At 35.8% G+C, this 21,922-nt stretch overlaps 2 protein-coding genes across 4 annotated transcripts in view; both read right to left on the bottom strand.

The window, feature by feature from the left end:
- Positions 1-482: 482 nt before the first annotated feature.
- Positions 483-5,427, bottom strand: LOC146141016 (collagen alpha-1(XII) chain-like). Its single transcript, XM_083392779.1, has 15 exons — positions 5,356-5,427; positions 5,177-5,286; positions 4,720-4,885; positions 4,347-4,469; positions 3,814-3,948; positions 3,359-3,518; positions 3,206-3,297; positions 2,855-2,903; positions 2,720-2,786; positions 2,068-2,201; positions 1,692-1,723; positions 1,503-1,613; positions 1,168-1,295; positions 751-915; positions 483-497 (listed from the first exon to the last, which is right to left on the bottom strand). The coding sequence occupies exons 1-15, from the start codon at positions 5,423-5,425 to the stop codon at positions 483-485; spliced, it is 1,557 nt and encodes a 518-aa protein (XP_083248905.1). The 5' UTR covers positions 5,426-5,427.
- Positions 5,428-6,747: 1,320 nt separating this feature from the next.
- The window catches only part of LOC146141015 (eukaryotic translation initiation factor 4 gamma 3-like), a 36,447-nt gene continuing 21,272 nt past the window's right edge, over positions 6,748-21,922 (bottom strand). For all 3 annotated transcript variants that reach the window (XM_083393158.1, XM_083393160.1, XM_083393159.1), the window contains exons 19-31: positions 21,317-21,550; positions 19,979-20,083; positions 19,557-19,697; positions 18,722-18,847; positions 17,641-17,933; positions 16,144-16,301; positions 14,917-15,014; positions 13,298-13,473; positions 12,172-12,382; positions 11,042-11,143; positions 9,721-9,916; positions 8,462-8,605; positions 6,748-7,688 (exon numbers count right to left, since the gene is read on the bottom strand). In XM_083393158.1, coding sequence (XP_083249284.1) covers positions 7,510-7,688; positions 8,462-8,605; positions 9,721-9,916; positions 11,042-11,143; positions 12,172-12,382; positions 13,298-13,473; positions 14,917-15,014; positions 16,144-16,301; positions 17,641-17,933; positions 18,722-18,847; positions 19,557-19,697; positions 19,979-20,083; positions 21,317-21,550 — 2,163 coding nt within the window. In that variant the 3' untranslated portion in view covers positions 6,748-7,509. The remainder of the gene's footprint in view (positions 7,689-8,461; positions 8,606-9,720; positions 9,917-11,041; positions 11,144-12,171; positions 12,383-13,297; positions 13,474-14,916; positions 15,015-16,143; positions 16,302-17,640; positions 17,934-18,721; positions 18,848-19,556; positions 19,698-19,978; positions 20,084-21,316; positions 21,551-21,922) is intronic.

Genomic DNA, 21,922 nt, shown 5'->3' with positions numbered 1-21,922 from the left:
CACCGAAACAAAGTTATCAAGGTGAAGCTTGTTGGCCTAAAAAAGAAAATTTTGCTAGCACTTGTTCAATTCTAGCTACTGACCTGTTGTTTGTTTGATTGTTGCAGTTAATCCACTTCCAACACTGTTTATTGCTGTCACGGAAATACTGAACAAGGTACCGCCTGGTAAGTTTCTGATCGTAATCTAAAGCAAAACAGAAAGCTTGGGCATATCATTATTGTATTTTACAATTGTTTCAAAGGTAAACTGTTTCAATATTAGTACAGCACTTAATTATCGGAAGTTCAAGAAGACCCATATAATTGTGATGACAGATACAATTTGTTACCAGAATCATACATTTAATCAGTGTTTTTTTCAAGGTGTTTTGGGGGATCGAAACGGTCCCCCAAATTTCGCCAGCGGTTTCCCAAATTTTGGACTTGCAACTTTTTGGTATTTAAATGAAAGACTTGAGGTCTCTTAAAACTACTTAGCGATCATCCAAACCAAACCTTACAAAAAACCTGCATTTAATACTAATTCAATAGGGGAGACATTCATCAAATGTACCAAAAATAAAACAGTTAAAGGACAATAATGCATGTAATACAATACATGTATACATGCACGAAACGCGATCTATTATTATATATACTGTTGGAAGAGCAACTCTCCGTTATACATGTACTTCGTTTAGCGTATTTAACTATGATAACAAAAAAACTCATAACAATAAAAAAATCCATCGCAAAGACAAAACCAAACCTGATTATCCGTAGTAGTGTTTAGGAAAAACAGCTGTTGACTGGAAACAACTTCCACCTTGTAATGGTTAGCGCCCGGAAGTGCGTCCCAATTAACTGTAAAACTATCAGAAGATACTGAAGATGGGTTAACAAGCAGATTTCTTGGTGCTGGTAGTGCTGTTGTCTGAAGTAAAAATTCGAAAAACTAATGTCGGATTGATAGCTAAACAGAACATTGCTACAATGCAAACAACATTAATGTTAGTCTCGTTGCCGTAATACATTTTTCCTAATGTTTCTTAATACTTTTTGTTAAAATGCAAAGTATAATTTTTTTTTTTTTTTTTTTTTTTTATCTTAAAATTTTTAAAAATAAAATAAGGTGCCAATAAAATATTTATGTCCTTGTTTTTTGTCTTAATTTTACATAACTTACCTGGGTTATTACTGACACCTCACTTGCTTCATCACTTGCAATTGCGATAACATTAACTGTGTAGGTTGTGTTGGGCTCCAAACCAGAAAACTCGGCTATTGTCGCTCGTCCAATGGATTTCTGATTGTCTAATTAATACTAATAATTTCTCTTACCGGTATTTAGTACAATTTGATATAAAAAATGATATGTGAAAATACTAAAGCACGATAAAGCATAATTTGTCATGTAAAAAATTACAAATTTCTTAATAAAAAGTTGTTTGGTATCGAATTAAAAAAAAAACACAAAATATCTTACAAATTTTATGAAAAAAATATAAACAATATTTGTACTTGGTAAAATTGTAACTCTGTACCCATCAGCCCCTCTTACAGGATTCCAAAGAAGTGTAAACTTATTGCTGAATACAAACACTACCTCTAAGTTGTTTGGTGGTGGCAGTCCTGCAAAGAAACAAATATCCTAAACATTTTCGGAGTTTCAAAACAAAAATTAATTTTCTAAACAAAACATAAACTCACCAAACACAAAAGCTGGATGGGGAAACATAGAACTGTAAAGAAATATATGTTTTTTTTTAACAACACGCCCTTTTAAACAATGACATATTATAAAGTAGAATTAGAAAATTTAAAAGCTATTAAAAAAGTTAAGTTCTTTGGTTACTATTATGGACCACATTTAAAATTACAGACTCAAAAAGCATCTTTAAATGTCATTTTATTTTTTTTACAAATAACAAAGAAATGTTTAACAAGTTTTTACTGTTTAGCAAAATATTGGTATTAAAACATCGTCTGATTGTAAAAAAAATTGTAATTTTTATGAATTTTTTGGCGTAATTGTAAGCCATAGTTACTATTTTGCCACATAAATTTTCTGCAAAAAACATTATACTTTCTTGATGTGATTCCGTATCTTGCGCTTCCCTTGAAGTAATCAAAAGCCGACTTTTTCTTGACAACCACAAGTCCACCTGCGCCATTGTCAATTCGGCCATCATGAATAGCCGCAGCGCAAACGGATGAGTCCTACAACAAATTGTGAAAATACCATAACTATTAAATAGTACTAGTCAGGGCGGCGAAGTCGGAGTCGGACTCGGGACTCGAGTAAGACCGCGTAAAACTAACCGAGTCCGACGTGCGCAGTATCAAATTTTAAAACTGTTAAGGCGGCAAAATGTAAGTTGCATAAGTGTAATAGTAAATGGTGAAATATTTTTAAACCATGTAATGCGAGTGGATCAATTATGACACCAACATAAGTGGATTGCAGAAAATCCACCTTAATTTAGTTGCGTAAATGGGTAAAATACAGGCTGTAGAGTCAGAGCTGGACTCGGGACTCGACAAAATCTTACATTTGGCCAGAGTCGGACTCGGGACTCGGGAGTCGGACTCGGGTGTATTTTTTGGCCAGAGTCGGACTCGGGTTGTTTTTAACCGACTCCGCAGCCCTGTTACTAGTTTTCAAAAGTATTATTTTGAACAATAAATATTAATACTAAAGGCTAAATGACAGTTAAAGGCGATTTTTTTGTTCTTACACTAGTGTAAATTCTTGTTCCATAGACCTCGCTTTGGTGTTTCGCACAATATGCTGGGCAGTTCAACCTTTAAACAAATATTGCTTTAGTTTAGGAAAAACAAAGGACGTTACTTGATTTTCTGCCTGTTTCTACCTGAATTCATTTTTTCTTGAATCGTCGGCAGTTGTGAAACATGCTGACACTGTTTGAAAAGAAAACCCATTATTTTTACACCAATTCATTTTGTCTACTACAAATATAGGCGAATTACCAATAATTACATCAAAATTTAAAATAATGTTTCCCAACTACTATGGTATAAAACAAGTAAGCCAATATCAATTGATCTGATCCGCATTTGGAGTTCTATTTTTTTTAATATTAAGATTTATCGATTGTTTTAAGAACAAATATTTTTTCAATTGGTTTGACAACATAAACACTAAATGCGTTAGTTAATGTCAAGGGCAGCAATGTTTACCAAAGATACAAAATTAAACTCACAAGTCCTGGCGGATATTCTCTGAAATTCACCGACACCAGCTGAATTTCTTGTCGCTACTTTTATCACATATTCCGTGTCAGGCTTTAAATCACTGCAACAATGGAAAATAAAATAAATTGTGCTCCTTCAAAATCAGAAAAAATATTGCCTACAATAAAATCAGAAATGGGTCCTGAGTTTGTTGAGGTTCAACGTCAGAAGAAAAATCTACAACGTAGTTATATGCAGAACTGACTTCGTCCCACTGAATAGCCATCATTGTTGGACTTATCGTTCCCTTAAGGACTCTTAAGTTTTGCGGCGGAGGTAATTCTGAAAGAAGGTATTAGTGGTAACTGGTAAATACCAAATATTTAACGATTTATGAATTAAAGTCAATAGCGGTTCATGCAGTTTAGGGAAACATATTAAACATTGTGTTGTAAGATTTAAATTTTCATATTGATGATGCACAAATCTAAAATCTGAAAGCTTAGCATGCATTTTAAATTTGCTTTGTTCTAGTGCTTATTGTTTGTTTAAAAAAAAAATATTTTATTGTTTTTGTCTTTAATATTTTATTGTTTCTCATAAATGAATCAATTAGCGCAAATTTTTTTTACTCAACTGGTTGTTTGTTGAATAGAAATCTCACCACCATTTCCAACCCAATTGACTGCTAACACGGTAATCGTGTAACGAGTGTTTGGGGATAAATTTTCCAACTTTGTTTGAACAGAATATATTTTCTTAGGAATGGTTCCTAAATAAAAAGAAAACAATACACAAAATCTATACGCAACACTTTAAAGAAAAAAAGTTGGCTTTATGATAATTTTTTATAATGCACGTTTTGTATTAAGGTGTATAAAAATACATGTATACCATTTAACTAAAACTAAACTAAAAGTATAACAGCGTTGCAATTGAAAATTTATTAAGATAAAAATCATCATTTAAATCAGCAAAATAAAATAAAATTGGTTATAAAATACAAAGTTATTATGAATATTCACAGATATTTTAGTTTTATCAGGTTAATAATTTAACTTTTAATTACAAACAAAACACCACAGAATTTATCAAGTGGAAAACATTTTTCTTGATTTTAAATTCATTAAAACACTTTAACAAGCCTATTTGCACAAAAAAGATGTAAACCTGCTGAAGGTTGTAAAGTGACAGTGTAATATATTTTTCCAATAACTGGAGTCCACCTCACAACCATTGAGTCATGTGTAAGAGAATCTTGAATGACATCAACACTTTCAGGTGGTGCCAAAGCTGTATATTTAAAAGTTGTATTTTTTACAAGACAATTATAAAGTATGTTTATTTTAAATTTAGACAAAATGCTATTTTAAAACAAATATGAACCTTGTTTTAATATTTGAAATATTCATTTATAAAATTGTGAAAATTATATTTAAGAAAAAAAAACATAAATCTAATGTATAACTGAAAGCTTCATTTATAGTGAAGAAACAAAATTAAATAAAATGAAAAACAAAAACAAAAACTAACAATAAAGTACCAGTTCTTTGAATGGTGACTGCAGGGCTACTTTGTGAATCACCGTGGACTGCAAATAATAAAAATTTATATTCTGTGTCTGGGTTCAAACCGTTAATGTCAGCAAAAGGGTTTTGTATATTTGATCCTGCTCCAGATATTGTAATAGTTGGTGGTTCAACAAATATCTGAAATAATTTTTAAAGGTTTGAGATTTAACTGTAGTTGAGTAATCATAATTCCAAATAATATTATTTTAACAGCTTTTTGTTTAAGTGTAAAAAAATAAGATTGGGTAATAAACGGCCTACATCATTAAATAAAATAATTAGGCCTATAGGCAGAAATGTAGTTTGTCTGGTCACTACATCGGTTTATGCTTTAAAAGTAAATGTATAAGTAGGACTATTTACTTAGTAAAGAGCCGTCACAGAATACTGAAAGTAAGAGCAACAAAAATTTAAAAGATCTTGGCTTACTTTGTAAGAGTCGGCTTTTTGATCAGAAGCCCATGTTAGTAGAAGAGAATTGTGAGTTACAGAATTACTCTCTGCTCGGAATTTTGCTGGTCGCTGTAAAGCATTTGAAACTAAAAAACGGAGAATAGTTAGACTAATCACTGTGCTGTCTTTAACTCTATATTCCAAACCCTGCTTACCTAATAATCCTTCGGCAATAGGCGGAAAAAAACATACAGAAAACAAGAAACTTAGATAGATGGACGACATTGTGTGGCATAAAGCGTAAGGACGCAGAAAATGTTTAGCAAAGGAAGGATTTAGCTTAATCAAAATCATGTGATTGGCTCGAGGCATTTTTCTTGTTAGGTTTTTGACGCAAAATTCACTTTACACTAAAACTGTCTGCACGCAAAAAACGTAATGCCTTCCGAAGAAATGCGATTGAAAGGTTGTCCATCTAGTTTCATTTTTAAACGCTTTATTCGTTTGCAAGTGTTGTAATAACTTTATTAAGTCACTGTTATCACTGGTTAAATTCATTTGATTTACTTCTTATTGGAAAAATTTCTTTTTTTTAGAATTAAGTTGAGTCACCTGGATTATGACTCGACTTAAAATCAAGTGAGGCATACAGATTATGCGACTTCAAAAGTGTTTTAATTGGTGATTTTCGTAAATATGTAATTACAAATTTTCGATTTTTTGTGTATTATGAAAGGCAATGAAGTGATTTTGATTTGGCTATAGTTGTAGTCGACATGGCAGATTATTTTGTAAATATAAATCAAAAACAGCTCCTCTGGTAATTGTAATTGTTAACCAACATGTCGGCAACCTATGCAAGCCGCATTCGTCAGAGTGAATGATACTGGACGCTCGTACAATAAATGGAAAGCAAAAAAAGCAGAAATAAACGCGAGTCCTTCAAGGACTAGAGGCAATCGCTAATTATTTTCTTATAGTTTCGTTGCTCGCGTTTATTTCTGCTTTTTTCATTTCCGTTTATTGTACGAGCGTTCAGTGTCATTCACCCTGACGAAGGCCGCTTGCATAGGTTGCCGAAACGTTGGTTAACAATTACAATTACCAGAGGAGCTGCTTTTGATTTATATTACCATGCCTGGTAGCAACAGTTCATATACTTTGAAAATGATTGAACTGCGGCTAAACGTATTTTAAAATTTCTTGTTACAACCGTCTCTTGTTTATTCGTAGTTTGAGCAACGCGACGCCCATTTCGTAATCTCAATTGTTGACAACTGAATATCAACAAACATAATTAGGACCTAAAACTGTTGGGAAAATATTTTTGGGTAGGTGCCGTAAATGTGTCTTAGGTGGGTCTGGTTTAAAAAGGGTCCGACATATAAACAGCACAAAGTGTGATTTACTTGAAAGCGGAAAATGTCAGGCTTTCATAGGTTTACAAGTGTAATTTGTTCAATAAAATTCATAATAATTAAGTAACGGATTTCTTTAGCTAGTTAATTAAATATTGCTATTAAATCTTAAAGTTGATAACCTTGCTGCTGTGTAGCTATATCCCGCATCTCTGAGAATAAACATCGAACCAGCTGCAGTTGGGATGGATTAAACTTTTATTATCTCGCGTGCTATATTACACCAAAACACGCCTATAGATTTCTCATTTGCCGAGCGCGCCGAAAAAGCAGTCCGGCAAACGCCCTTCTGACGGGTAAACGCCCAAATTGCGATCCGAACATTTCGATCGCTGCCTTCCTTTTTCCCTGTCCGATACCCGCTGAATTACGAAGCGTACAGCCCACCCCGTTAAACGTTGAAACATGCCAAGAATTGCACACAGGTTTGTCATTAGCGTCGTTTGTCAATTAGGAACAAATTGTCTTGTTTTTTTGACTCGTTTGGCGACGAGCACAAATATATATATAGACAGCAAACGTCTACACACGTTGTATAGATCACTGCAAGGAAAAACAACGGGCCCGCGAATCAGTTTTCAACACAATTAATATACAATAAATAATAAATAAAAATTCCCACGAAAACAGCCAAAAGTAGTAGAGTTTTTTTACAGGCTACCCGTTGTAGTTGTTATTTTTATCTAAGGTGTCCGCGCAGTCGAAAATCAAACAAACAAACAAGAGCACTTGTCGTACGTTTACTCGGATGCATATAATTCTTGGTTTGCTGTTTCGATGCGGCGAAAGCGGGGCACAGAGGGGGATACACACACAGAGAGAGACAGAGAGACAGTTCGCCCTTTTTTTCACCACCCTACCGCGAAAAAATATATATTGGCTAGCTTCAAACGAACGGAAAAAGCAAAGGGATGGGGGCGTCGCGAAAAACAAACAAAACAAGCAAGTGGATTATTCGTCACTTTCAGGGTCGGTCTCCCTTAGCCAAGTAAAGAAGGGGTTTACTGAGAGGAGAGCGACTCCCTTGCCATCCGACTCAGCCGGGTTGTCGTCGGTTTCCCATTTAAAAAACGTCTGTTCCGAAATGATATCCTCGTCGTAAAGGCAATCGAACAGGAGCTTGAGAATGTCTGCGAAAATCAAGAGAAACGATAATGCTAAATGGCCGAATCCTGGTTTTTGACTCAATAACCTATATTTTGGGTAAAATAAATCCCGATACCCGATAGTTTGGGGCATAATACGGTCACATTACCAAATGACGTCATTACTTTGCTTTAAAAAATAGATGTTCGAACTGTTCAAAGGGATTTTTACAAGCTCTTTTTGGAGAAACTTGATTTGGCGTTTAGAAATTTATTTACTTCCAGACTTTAGTTTAAGTTTTACTTATTTCTAAAAAAATATCATTTAAAAAAGAACAAAAAAACCCTCGATCGTATATCATTTTAGCAATGCCTACATCATTTTGGAATCAGATTGGTAGCGATATCACCACAATTTCGGGAGATAACCGGACTCCCATCTAATACTTTTATCTGTGATCCCTACTCTTAATAAAGTAAACAAAACAGCTTCTGCTTAAGTTATAAAGGAACAAACAAAACCAGGTATTATTTATTATGTACTAAACTATTTTTGGACCAACAATATAATAAAAAGAATAAAATGGATAATAACATAAAAAATAACAATAACAATGCGAGGTTTTCCAAGAGCTCCAGTTAATATAAAATATAGGACATTAAATATTAATAAAAACAAACTTAATAAAACACGAGGAATCTGTGACAACCCTGTACCTAGAAACAAGCAAACCGGAAAAAAGAGACGAATTTCCCTATTTAATTAACCTGGTAAGTTAAGTTAGTTGTTAAAAAATGAAAACAACTCCTAAACTCACTTGGCGGTTGCTCGAGGTCGACCCAGAGTCTCTGCAGGGCGAATACGGCTTGCAGTTCCTTGTCTTCGTCGTCCAAGTACTTCTTGAGCAGAAGGATGTGGTTCTTTACCACGTTCTTGTCAACCTCTAGGTTCCCCTTGTCGCCTGCAAGAAATACAAGACGTTTACTTATTTAGATTTAACAGATTAAAAATCATGCTTTTATATTAACATTTACAACTTGTATTATACTAGTTAGTTTTATTGTTCACCAGATTCTTGATTTTGGCTTTAAAAAGCGTTATTATTCTATGACATAAACTGGTGAGACATTAACATTATTTTGGCTTTATTTATAATATTAAAACTTGTTTTCTACAAGGTAGTCCATTGTTGGCAATTCTTTGTTATTTAGCTAAAAGTAATAAATTTGTTGTTGTTCTATTAAGATAGGATTTGCGATACAGTAGTTTCATTCGAATTATTCTTCGGGCATTGAAATTTCAGATTGAAGTGTCGCAATGACTACGTTCTTTTAAAAATGGCTTGTTTACACTGGCAGATTGAATGTGTTTTTCTTCTTGTAACCTCAGGAAAAAAATGTCAGAGATAAACGAATAACATGTGGCAGTTTTTCGGCGATAGAACTTGTTAAATAATTGCTTGATATTTTAAGGCAGCAACTTCACTAATAAAAGCACTGTGACGTCAAACACAACAGAGTAACCCCCCAGCAAAAAAAAAAAAAAAAAAATTGGCTAAATTTTGCGTAAAAACGATTTTTTTTGTGTGTGTGTGATGGACTGAAACGACAAAAATACAGCTAAACTTCTGCGTTGTTTTTTTACGAACTTTGCTGAAATAGCAAATCTCTTGAACTTTACGTATAAACCAGTGCAACAATACCTAATAATACACACACTCACACACGTCCTAACAGTAAACATGTGACTATTTTAAATCTATACATTCCCTATCCAATTAGATATAATACCAAAAAACAGCGTAAAAATGGCGTAAAAAACGCGAAAAGTTGGAAAAAGTTGAACCAGAAATACAAAAACTGTATCATTGAGCGCTGAACACAAAAAACTTAAAAAAGCAGAAAAACAAATTAAAGCATCAGCTCGATTTTCTGCTTTCCTTGCAGAAAATTGCCTTCTGGCACACGAAAAGCAAAAGAAAAAACAGCGTAAACAAAAACGCGAAACGTTACAAAACATATCCTGGCGCTGAAAAAAACACTTGGAAAAGCAGAAAAAAATGAAACCTTTACTTGCCTTGTACGATCGCCTTCTGGCACACAGCCAGGGTAAGGGCTCGAACGAAAGGACTTTGACGTCGCTGCTCGTCGGTGTACTTAGACTCGAACCAGTCGAAATTTTCGTCGGAGCTTTTTCCGAGGTCGAGCTGACGAGCAAAGTTGGAGGCCATCGCCACATTATCCGGTTCCTTCATGGAGAAGGGGCCGAGGTTCTGCGGGGAAATTGGTTTACTAGTATTGTATCACCATTTTTTCTACTGACTTTGAAGGACATTCAGTGTATTCACGTTAGAACAGGGGTTCTTAAACTTTTTTTACCGCGGACCCCTAAAATTTTTTTTTGCTTTGCATGGACCCCGCTAGACAAGAAATGATTCAAAATGACGTCATAAATTGACGTCACAATACAAATAGACTTCATGACTCTGTTATTTCGGTCCGAAAAATGTGAACGTTAAATGGAGTCTAACTATACATTCAGTGCAAACCCGTTTAATTTTGAATTAAAGTGTTTTCTTTTAAAATTAATTACTTTAAGTTTACACTAGTTCTTTAATTAAGCCTTCATGGACCTCCTAATATCAGTTCACGGACCCCCCAAGGGGTCCATGGACCCCAGTTTAAGAACCCCTGCGTGAAAACATCGCTCCTAATTCTCTAGATCAGGGTTTCTTAACTAGGGGTGCTCGTACCCCTTGGGTGCGAGAACTGTTCCAAGTGGGTGTGGGGATGCTGAATCAGACACAGAAAATATATTACTGTAAATTACTTCTTTGCTCAGTTAAATGTAAAATTAGCTCACATTTTGGTATTGTGTTATCGCGTTCACAGCTACTTGTATAAAAATAAAATTACAATGTAGCTTGATAATAAATTGCAAAGCCAAAAATGTCGAGTAGATCGACATCATCTTGATTAAGACGTTTCGATACGAGCTTGTATCATCTTCAGCTAATGTGACTGAGAAGCAATTCAAGCATCACTTATAAGAGATGGGACGCAATTGTTATCAGTACTCGACCTTTTTGGCTTTGCAATTTATTATCAAGCTACATTACAGATCCGTGCATACCAAAAATTACAATGGTTTTGTTATTTAAGCAATTGTAGAAGGGGGTACGAGAATTGGTTGGTGATTTGTGATTTAAGAGGTGACACAACTTTCATGACTTGAAGAAAAAAAAAATGAATAAGGCGAGTTTTAACAGTTGATGTTTTGTCAGCTATTTGTCTCGACGACGCAAATAAAAGTAATAATGATAGACAGCTGTATTATGGAGAGGTAATTCGTTTTACTGAAAACACAAAAGCGTCTGGTAATTGGAATTCGTGCTTACATGTCGAGAAAGGAAATCGTCCAAACTCTTGTAATCCATTCCGGTGAAACGCGACCAGTCCAACTTATTGGCCGCCCAGCTTTGCAAAACGCTATCCACGTTCTGAGGAATAACAAACTTGAGATTAAATAGTGAAATGCATTTTATAACATAGGTTTATATTGTTATAGATAAGCAATGTGCGCAAATCGCTTTAAACTGTCATAACAAAGCTTAAACTTAAATAACTTCAAAATTAATCGATTTTTTTTTCAAAATTAAACGATTGTTTGTTATTGAGTGACTTTGACTTGATTTGTTATTTGTGAGGAACGTCTTGACTTGGGGTATAAATAAAGTTTAAAGTTACTTAATTAGGAGTTTTAATTCAATTGACACTATACTGAAATATAGTAAATCTTATATCACAAATGACTCAAACTATATTGCAAACTGTTAAATTTAAGACGTATCGCAAATCCATAGCTCAAATCTAAGTGATATTACAAAATACTCGACCTGAACATAAGCGAAAAATTGAAAAATCTTTGACTTAAACTTGATATATTGCAAATTTTTTATTTAAATTAAAGATATAATGCAAATTCCTTTACTTAAAACTAAAGTTATATTGCCAAAATCTAAAATTAAACTTAAGTCGTTGTTCAATCCTCAACTTATACTTTATTTATCACACAAAATCTTTAACTTAAGTCATACTGCCAATTCCTCGAATTGTAAAACATCTTGATCATAAACTACTGCTTTGAATCAGCATTTACTACCGAGAGAGAGAGATGAGAATTTATATTCTAAAATCTAAACATTAGTTATATTGCAAAATTATCGACTAAAACATAAGTAATACTGCAAAATCCTTATTTGAAAAACGGCTTAATCATACAACTACTGCTTTAAACGAGCATTTACTGCCGAGAGAGTTAAATTATAACTAAAATTATAATACAAATTCCTTTACTTAGAATAAAGTTATATTGCCAAAATCTAGAATTAAACTTAAGTGTTTGTTCAATCCTCGAACTTAAACTTTGTGTATCCCGCAAAATCTTTAACTTAAGTCATACTGCCAATTCCTCGAATTGTAAAACCTCTTGATCATACAACTACTGCTTTAAATCAGAATTCACTACCGAGAGAGAGATGAGCTTTTTCAGGATCTCAGCGACGAAGACGTGTCCCTTATCTTCCTCCATAAGTGTGGCTGTGATCCTGGGAAGCAGACAGAGGTCGAATCCGGATTTTGGACCGGCCAGGACGGGAGCTATCTGCTCGGAGAGGCACAACCAGATCTTGGGCAAGTCCAGCTCTAGGTCTACGGCCTCGCTCACTACTGGCGCGACGCTGTGGGGAAAATATAAGCGTTTAGGCTTTAGGGAGAGGTATACAACAATGCTGGGTGTTTTAATCTGATACTGAGACGTAGTGGAGTGTTTAAGTGTTGATAAAATTTGGGTGTTTAAGTGTTGATAAACACGTAACATCGAGAAAAATATAATCGTTTAGGGCAGTGGTTACTAAACTTTCTCGGCTCGCGGCACACTTCTAACAGAACAATAGAGTCATTTACAATCGCCCTTAACACACGACAAACTATATGTAAATGTCTCAATATTATTAATTTGTAATAGATTGTGCGTATTTAAGTTTAAAATGCTTGCGTGTATACCTATTGGTAATACAAATAACTTATTTTTCAAACTTACAAAAGTTTTGCGGCACACGGCAATCTCTCGAGGCACACAGTTTGGGAATCACTGGTTTAGGGAGAGGTGTTAGGTATACAATGTTGGGTGTTTTAATCTGATACCGAGATGTTTTTAAAGTTTACTGTTAGAAGAAATAAGCCTTTTAAAAGAGGTTGGTAGCAGAAACGTTTTTTTTATTATTTCCTGTGCTTTGGCGTACGGGATATCGACGGTTGCGAGCAGATTTGAAAACCTTTCAAAAAGCAGAAAATGTGCGCCTTTGGTAAAAAAACAACGCTATTTAGCCTTTATTTAAACATAGAGTGCGCCACACGAACCAAACCAGCTTACCATGTTGCGATTTATTACAATTGCGAAAAATTGTTCAATCATATAAAAATTGTTCAATGTTCTACAATAGAAAAGTTTCGATCCTAGCCTATACTGTGGTCCGCATTTAAAATAGTTCATTTAAAAAAACAAAACAAATAAGGAAGTCACACAATAAGGATAGTAAAACAACCCAAATTAGGAGTCGCAAGACAAAACCGAAAATTTTTTGACAGCTTACCCTTTGATATACTCTTCTACCGGGATCATTTTGGCGGATAGGAAGTGGGTGAGGAGGTTTGCGGCGTTACCACGAGCCGCTGCGCTCTTCTCAAGCGACATCTGCATCGCGACACGTACGAAAATGCGAGCAAAGTTTGGTGGCGCGTTGAGTTCAACGTAGCACTCTGAAGCTTCCTGTAGTGAAATGGGACAGTTTTTTTTTTTAACAGATATGTATTTTGGTGTTTTTCTGTAAATTTTTTAAGCTTTTAGAGAGATTATGTTGTTCTGCAAAACTTTTTTCCTAACTTGCAAATAAATCAGGGAGTCCAACCGAAACCGAACTGCAACTTTATGAACCGGTTTTGGGTCAATTTTTTCCGAACCGTAACCGAACCCGAACCGTTTTTTGTAAGATTTTAAGGAGCCGAACCGGAACTGAACCGAATAATTTGAAAGTACCTGAACCTTAACCGAACCCGAACCTGTAAAACAAACGGTTCACTCCAGCATGACGTCACAACTTCTATTTTACAGAGTAAAACGTTGATTTTTTACTTTTCAGATATTTCGATAATGAGTTGCTCTTTTTTTTTAATACGTCACGTAACTTAGATTAAGTGACTTACAATTCAAAGATTATTCTCTAAATTTATTGACCCACATTTTTAGATTTAACTCAACTAATCTTGTATCCGAACCGGAACTTTATGAACCGGTTTTGAAATGACGATGGTCGAAGCGAGCTGAACCGCAACATTTAAAATGCCCAAAACCGAAACCGGAACTGAACCGGATTCCGCAAAAATCCTTGAACCCTAACCGAACCTGAACCGGAAAAGTCAAACGGTTCGACTCCCCGGAATAAATCAAAGATTTCAGCTTAAAAATATAGTTTTTGTAAGTTTGAGAGAATTTGTTTTGGTAGGACTCTTTCTTTACCTAAAAATAACCGAAGCTTCGTGAGAAATGTGATTTTTTGGAGATAATTAATTGGTAGTACTATTTTCTCAACCTTAAAAAACAAAGTGTCCTGCGGTGATACATTATTTTGTTATGTTTGGGAAAATGTGTAACCTGCAAAAACCAAGGCAATCAGTGGGAAAATAGTAAGAAATTTTGTATTGTCCGATTCTTCATCTAACTTGTAAAATCCAGAGTTCGCCTCTTGCAAAGATGGATTTTAACATCGGAATTTGGAGTCAATATTAACCCTTTACGCAAATTTTGGATCAACATCGACCCTTCACATGGCATGACGGACTTATAATTAGCATGTGCCCTGCTTGAACTAAACTCCGCTGCAGTAATTAAACTTTGGAATTTACACAGACAACAAATTCGCGTAAGTCTATCGCTTAATTGAACTTGACTAGAATATTAAACAGAAAACAAATCGCATTTTTTGTGCAAAAACAAGCAATGTCCAGACGTTGTCTAAGTTAACTTTCGGTTAGCCTTAATAACGTGCCGCGGCGCATAAGCTTATATTAACTTTAAAATTAAAAATTAAAAAAAAGATTCGTATAGTCAACTGCCTGATTAAACTTTACTAGATTAGGTTTTGAACAGTTTTTGTGCAAACGCAGATAATGTCTGGTCGTTGTCGAAATGACAACTCTATTAAGATAACGTTACCTTGTTATTAACAAGATGAAAATATTCTTCGACGATGCCTTTGCATTTTTTCTCCATTTGCGCTTCGTCGATTTTGGAAACCGGCGCAGCTGCTGGCTCTGAAACGAATACGTAAATTGTAATAAGAATATCAAAGCCCATACAGAAGTAGCTTCAAGTAGGTATCATACATCATGTTGAAATCGAATAAAGACTTATTCGAAACGTTTAAAATGCTACCTACACTTCTATATGGGCTTGATATTTTTATTGTGTCTTACTACAACCTCCAACCATTATGCTCCAAAATACGTAAATTGATGGTCAAGTCACGCGGAATAACGTTTGGAAAAAGTACAACAGGACTGTGACCAAATTAATGATCAATGATTTTTTCAATAATGTTCAAATATTTAAAACGTTTTGAGTTTACATACGGCGCCATAAGTCGCCCATAACACTTTGTAATTCGAATTGAAATTATGCAAAGCTTAGCTGCTGTGGGACTACATGCTCTGCTGTGTGGATCAACTAAATTAAATCGTCTTATTCGTTTTCTAACTTATGATTTGATTTATTGTTGTAATCGTGGTTCTAATACTTTAGTAAGTAGAAAAACCTGATTTTTAGCAGTTGGGATAAAAACATGGACTTTTGTGCATCCGGTTACTCGTACATTTAAAGCATTTTCAAAGAAAATTAGTAGGTTTCTCAAAGATCGAAATTGGATAGTGTGAAATTTTGCCGGAGGTTCGTCTGCATTTGCTTCGTTATACCAACTTAAAGCTATTTTAGGATTGTTATGTTACTATAACCACCTTGTTATTGTTCTTTGCAATGTGACGTTTACATTTAATCGCAGTTCGCTTTTGTGGTGCTTGTGTTTTTCGTTGTGTACTCATTTAGAGCCAATAAAGCAAAAGCTCCGAACTCTACTTTGTGATTAAATACTTACAAATCACCAGTACTTATACTCAATCTTAGAAAATAGAAAGTTTACGCAAAAGGTTTGTTGGGTAACACTTAGGGGTTCCCAGCCGATTATCGGGACCTTCGGACGTTTTTGGAACATAGTTCGGTCACAAAACAGTATAAATGCCAATATGTCATGCTTAACACAATAAAAAAAATTAGTGGCAAGTTGGCAACCCTGTCTTATTAGGACATTATAAAATTATTTCTTTAAAAAATTTCAAAAAAGACTATTTTGATGTCAAAATGCACCACAAACGGCGGGCCGCGACTCACCTGCAGCGGCATACGTCTGCTTTGGCTTATTTTGTTCCTGTGCTGTGATACGTCTAGTTGTGTCGATGAGCGCTTGCTTTTCGTCACGCAGCGAAGGCGTGACGTTGCCAGTCGAACCACTGCGAGAACCACTCCTCGACCCGTCACGACTAGAATGCCTTCAACACACACAAGGGAAATATCGGGTTAGCTCAAGCAGGTAACATGACTGTGTTGTAAACAATCAAGTCCCAGTTCAAGTCGTCAGAGTGATGACCCAGTGAAGTCATTTGTAAACTAAACTAAGCCAAGTCGTCAGTTGCCCGCCCAAGTCAGGTCACACAGCTAAAAGTCACTTTCAAAGTCCTCCAAAATAAATTAAAGTTGAATGATAACGGTTAAACTATTAGAATTGTTAAACTCATTAGATCAAAAGCAGTAAATATGAGCAATATTAAAAAAAAAATATTTAAAAAAAACATTTTATTTCAACACAAGTCATTTGCCTAAATGACTCAAGTCAAGTCATTCTACCCAAAAGACTTTAAGTGAAGTCATTTGAAAAGAGTGACTTAAGTGCACTTTATTGATTAAGTCATTACAAAACGGTAATAAACGGTAGAAGTCGCCCTTCAGGTTTAAATACATTTATAGCCAAGGGGTCACCAACCCGCTTTACCCAGCTGTTTAAGGTGTTTTGTGTTTTTGAAGTCAGCCGGTGTACACTTGTTGAAAATTTTCATAAGCTACTGAGTTTTATGGTGGAAGAAAATTCTTTTCATTTCTTTTTAAATACAATCAGATTCTAAAATACCCTTTTGCACCCTTTTAAGCAACACAAATGACACCCCAGGCCAACATAAATGACGCCCCAAATCGGAATAAGTCCTAAACCCGTCGAAATAAGACCTAAATCGTCAGAATCAGACCTGAACAATACTTTACCTAACCCCAAACCCCACCCCTCATTTTTAGCCCACTTTCTCACCCCGCCCATTACCATTACCACAAGTCATTACAACATTGACAATTTATATCCACATATTTTTTTTGTTTGTCGTCTACTGGCAAAAACCGACCGCTCATCACCTGCTCGGAATCCTTCGCTGGTATAAAGCGACATCGAACCTTCATTTCACTTCAAGTCGTTTGCCCAAACGACTTTAGTAAGTTCATGTCTTTTATCTCGAAAGAATTGTGTCAATTCAGCTCATTTTAACGAAAAGACCTTGTCTACCCAAAAAAGTACAGTCAAGTCATTTGAAGACGAAAAAAAAGTTTCGTTTCTGGTATAATAGATTACCCTTATGCGCGTCGTGATTTGTATTAAAGCGAGCAAAAATATGTTTAGTTAATCCTCAGTTGTTTTAAGGTGTTTAAGTAAAAGCCGTACAAGCGCAGTTAAAACTGGAGATAATATAATAACGCACGTGCGCAATCTTTCAGCAAGCTTATTACAACACTGTCAATTTCATGCACACACTTTTAACCTTTAGCACAAGAACCGATCAAGGTCACCTGCTGGGAATCCTTCGCTGGTTGTAAGGCGACGTAGAATCCGGCGCCGCCGACGCCCCAAGCGCCGAGAAGCGGTTCATTGTGGTGGGCGTGGAAGAGCGAGGGACCGCTTCCCGGCCGTCGCGGGAGTCACGGCCGTCTCGGCTGTCGCGCCCGTCGCGCCCGTCGCGCCCGTCTCGGTGGCTGAACCCGCCTGAGCCCAGCTTGGTGGTTTTGGTCGATCCACTGCCGGTTTTCCAGACGGTTTTGCCGCGCGAAGGGCCCAGCGTTACTGTGGCCTCGTCGAATTGGTTCTGTGGGACAGAAAAAACACTTTTTTTTATAAAATTTCATCAATTTAATTTTGAGTTATATTCAACGACATTTTAACTGTAGTCTTCTTAGCAATGTACGGTATACAAGGCCCAGGGTAACTGTGGCCTCGAACTGCGACTGTGGGTACAGAAACGGGATCACAGGTGGTGGTTGTTAATTTTAGCGTAGTATGACGTATTTGACAACTCGGCGGAATCTGTCTTTTTCGCTTGACTACGATTCGAGTAAGACTATACGTAAAACTACCGAGTCCAGAGTCCGGCGTTTGCATGCGCAGTACCAAATTTCGACACTAAAAAGGCCACAAACTTTTAAAGGTGGGATACCATGTGGTGGAATATTCTTCAACCATAAGTTGTGGGTGGATGAGTTATGACACCTAGATTAGTGGATTCCTGTAGTGTGTATTGTTTTAATTACGTAAATAGGTGGAATACAATCTGTAGAGTGGGTGCTGGATTCTGGACTCAATGGATTTAGCAAATTTTTAAGTCGGACTCGTTTGACACTAGCTGTTGACATTGACAACATTCAAAAATCATATTGAAAGGATAACAAATGAAGGGTTGCCACTCTGTTTTATGAAACAAATTTGAATGACTTATCGATGTAATTTAAAACAACAATTTTAAAATTATAGGATTTTAATTTAAACACAAACCAAACATTTCGAGAAAATAATTAACTTTACAAAAAAAATAATTCCGGCCATTTTGGTAAACTATTGCGAAAAAAAAAAATTAAACGCAATTAAGCAAGTAATCACCTTGGACAGTTTCATCTTGGTGGGGTCGTATCGCGTGCTCTTTTGTTGCGTCACTGTGGTCCAATTGCTGTCGTCACCGCCTCCGTGACCACCTCCACCTCGACTACCCATTCGTCCACCACGAGACTGAAAACAAGTAAAATAAATAGTTAAATAAAAAATAAAAATAAAAAGCTTTGAAACAGAACTGCGGAGTCTCAGTCGGGAGTAGAGTAAGACCACGTAAAACAACCCGAGTCTGACGTGAGCAGTAGCAAATTTCGAACGTTTTAAGGCCGTATAAGTTGTAAAGGTGGAATAGCAAATGGTGGATTTTTTTCAAATATTTATTAAGGGTGGGTGAATTATATGACACCCGTATAAGTGATTTTCTGAACAACCACATAAATTGGTAAAAAAAAAAGTTGTTGAGTCGTAGCTGGCCTCGGGACTTAAAGTTCCGTGTTGATTTTTACAACTTGTAGCGAAACCACAAGACATTTGCTTAGACTTAGATTTAACATGCCGGCGCATTCAGGTAACATAAAATGGCCACGTTAACGAAAATAAAAAGAGCTAAATCTCTTTAAACAAAGGGTCTGTAAACCAAGTTTTGTTAACATAAATTCCAAGTCAACATTTGCGAAACTCCTATCTATTTTGGAACCATTGCTCGTCAAAATATATAAAGAGTCGCGACACCACCGGTTTGCGACAAGCGACATAGTAGACTTAACACAAGCGACACAACGGACTTGCGACACGCGACACAACGGACACGCGACACAACTGTCTTGCGACACGCGACACAACTGACTTGCGACACAACTGACTTGCGACACGCGACACAACTGACCTGGGACTTTGATACGTTGGCAGTAGCGGCGGCGGCTTGTGCCATCATGGCAATACGTTCCTTTTCTTCTTTGTCGTCGGCGTGGATTTGCTCGATGGTCTTGGGTCCTTGGATGTGGGTGGCGCGCTGTACCCACTTGCTCTGTTCAATAAAAACACAAGGAGGTTATATTACAGAACAAGAAATAATTTTTGCTGTTTTTCGAAGCCTGCTCGTTAGAATAAACCAATGGTTACAATCAGTGTTGTAAGCAAGTCATTTTAAAATCAAAATGACTAAGTACCAGTAAAAAATATTTGCTCACATTTTAAGTCATTTACGGGTAAGGGTGAGTAGAGTTCTTCATAGTTTACACATTCTGTTTGCCATATATTAACCTGTTTTATTAATTTAAACAACAATAAAATAGCATCACCACTCACCAGCCTCAAGTCGATGACGTCTTGGATCATAAACCGAACTCGCGAACTCGTTTTGCGCTCACTGATGATCTTCTCCATTTGCTGGAAGTACTGAGTCATGCGAGCCTTCAAAAAAGAATAAGTGTTATTATATTACGGTGATGTAGCCTCGACTGCCAGCCAAAATAACGTAGGTGTTTTAAGAAATAAAAATCTAAACGTTTTTATTGCTTTTTGAAGATTCTACACTTCTACAAAGGTTTTGTAAAAATTGAGGTTATAAAACATGAATTTAAGTGAAGTGACTATAAATGCTTTTTTTAATAATTAAACATGTTAATAATACATTTAGTAAGATAGGAAAACTATACACCAGTCTCTTAAGAATTTACGAAAACCAATCCAAATCGTGAAATATCAATGTGAAATCGAAAGGGCTAAAATCGTAACGTACTGTATAAAACCTTGTTAAAAAAGATTCAAGATCAAAAATCTCAACTAACAATTTGAACTAGTAATGTTCGATACTCGTAATCTTATTTCGTTACTAATCGACGATATTTTGAACGAAAAGTATCGTGATCCAATTCCGATACCAAAATGACGTCATTACTATACAAGCAAAATAGATTCAATTAAAAGTTTAAAGGTAATGCTTTAAGTCTTGAGGCAAAGCTTTGCTTTAGCGTTGGTTAGAGTCCAGTTACCTCCAGTTGTTAACCTACTATTGTTGCATAAACTTACCTTATCATTAGGGCGATTATTTTTTGACTTGTCAAAATTTACACGTTAGGTCAAATTTGCCAAAAAGTTTTCAAATCAAAATCGAATCAAAATGCACATGAACCGTTTACAAAATTAAAAAAAAACTATATTCAGCTTTTTGAAATTCGTTGTTTAGTTGTTTTGAAATTTATCGTTTAATTTTATCAAAAAATTTAGTTTTGATTTATGTTCAAAGTCATTTTAACCGTATTATATCTTTATAAGAGCAAAATATGGGTATAAAAAATGCGTGATTAACGACGCCTAGGGTATCAATATATTTCTAACAGGTCAAAATTTTGTCAAAATTTTATTTTTTTTAGGTCAAAATTTCCTATTTTTTAGGTCAAAAAATAATCGCCCTACTTATAACATAGAAATAACTGTGTTTGATCGCAATATATGACCGAAAAGCCTATATTAATTGGTATCCGATTTACCACCCAATGCCGAGTACCGATACTACAATCTCGCATCGGATACCAGCTCCAGACTGACATTATCGGAAATCCCCAATGGTAGCCGATGATTTTGTAAATCGGTTTTCAGTGAACAAACGAAACAGCGTTTTTCCAGATAAACATATGTTCTAACCTGTCCTTTCTCGTGGTCCAGATCCTTTCCGATGGTGGTGAGAAGACGACAGAGGCTCTCCAGTGAGTCCTCATCCCTTCCCTTGAAGAGCGACATGATGCAGTTGTGCATGATGGTCTCGGTGAGCATCCCCAGTTTGAAGAGCTCTCCTATGAAGCGGATGTTTCCCAACATACGCCGACGCTCTTTCGACTCGGCAGCTTCCAGTTCATCCTTGCAGCTAGCTTTTGCCTCCTGGTGGTAAATAAGAATGTGTATTAAGAATATCAAAGCCCATACAGAAGTAGGAAACATTTAAAAAAATATATAAATAAAAATAAATTATCTACCTAAACCGGGGTAGTTAGTGTACAACAGGGGTTCTACACGTCAATCGCGTTAGTGTGTTGTTACGTCATTAGAGTAGCTGAGCAGACAAGCGGAACATTAAACTGACTAATTGTAGTCGGGGCAAGCCTAATTAAACGTTCCTTGATTAACAAGTTAACCTTCATCGCTGGCTTGGAATGCAATTGACGTTTAAAATGTTTAATAGGTGTTCTTGTGACTTTTTTATTGAACCAGTCAATCGCAAGTCTCTAAAAATGTTATGTTTTAGTAGATCGC

The sequence above is a fragment of the Ascidiella aspersa genome, chromosome 6, assembly GCF_963924565.1.
Source record: "Ascidiella aspersa chromosome 6, kaAscAspe10.2, whole genome shotgun sequence".
Lineage (NCBI taxonomy): Eukaryota > Metazoa > Chordata > Ascidiacea > Phlebobranchia > Ascidiidae > Ascidiella > Ascidiella aspersa.
This window is presented reverse-complemented; position numbering and strand designations above follow the sequence as displayed.

Excerpts from the sequence above, each read along its gene's own strand:
- LOC146141016 (XM_083392779.1), bottom strand. The coding sequence starts at position 5,425 with ATGTCGTCCATCTATCTAAGTTTCTTGTTTTCTGTATGTTTTTTTCCG. Across the intron at positions 3,519-3,813 it reads TTCTATTCAACAAACAACCA|AATTACCTCCGCCGCAAAAC; the intron begins GTTGAGTAAAAA and ends ACCTTCTTTCAG. Across the intron at positions 1,296-1,502 it reads CAGAGTTACAATTTTACCAA|ACAATCAGAAATCCATTGGA; the intron begins GTACAAATATTG and ends AGTATTAATTAG.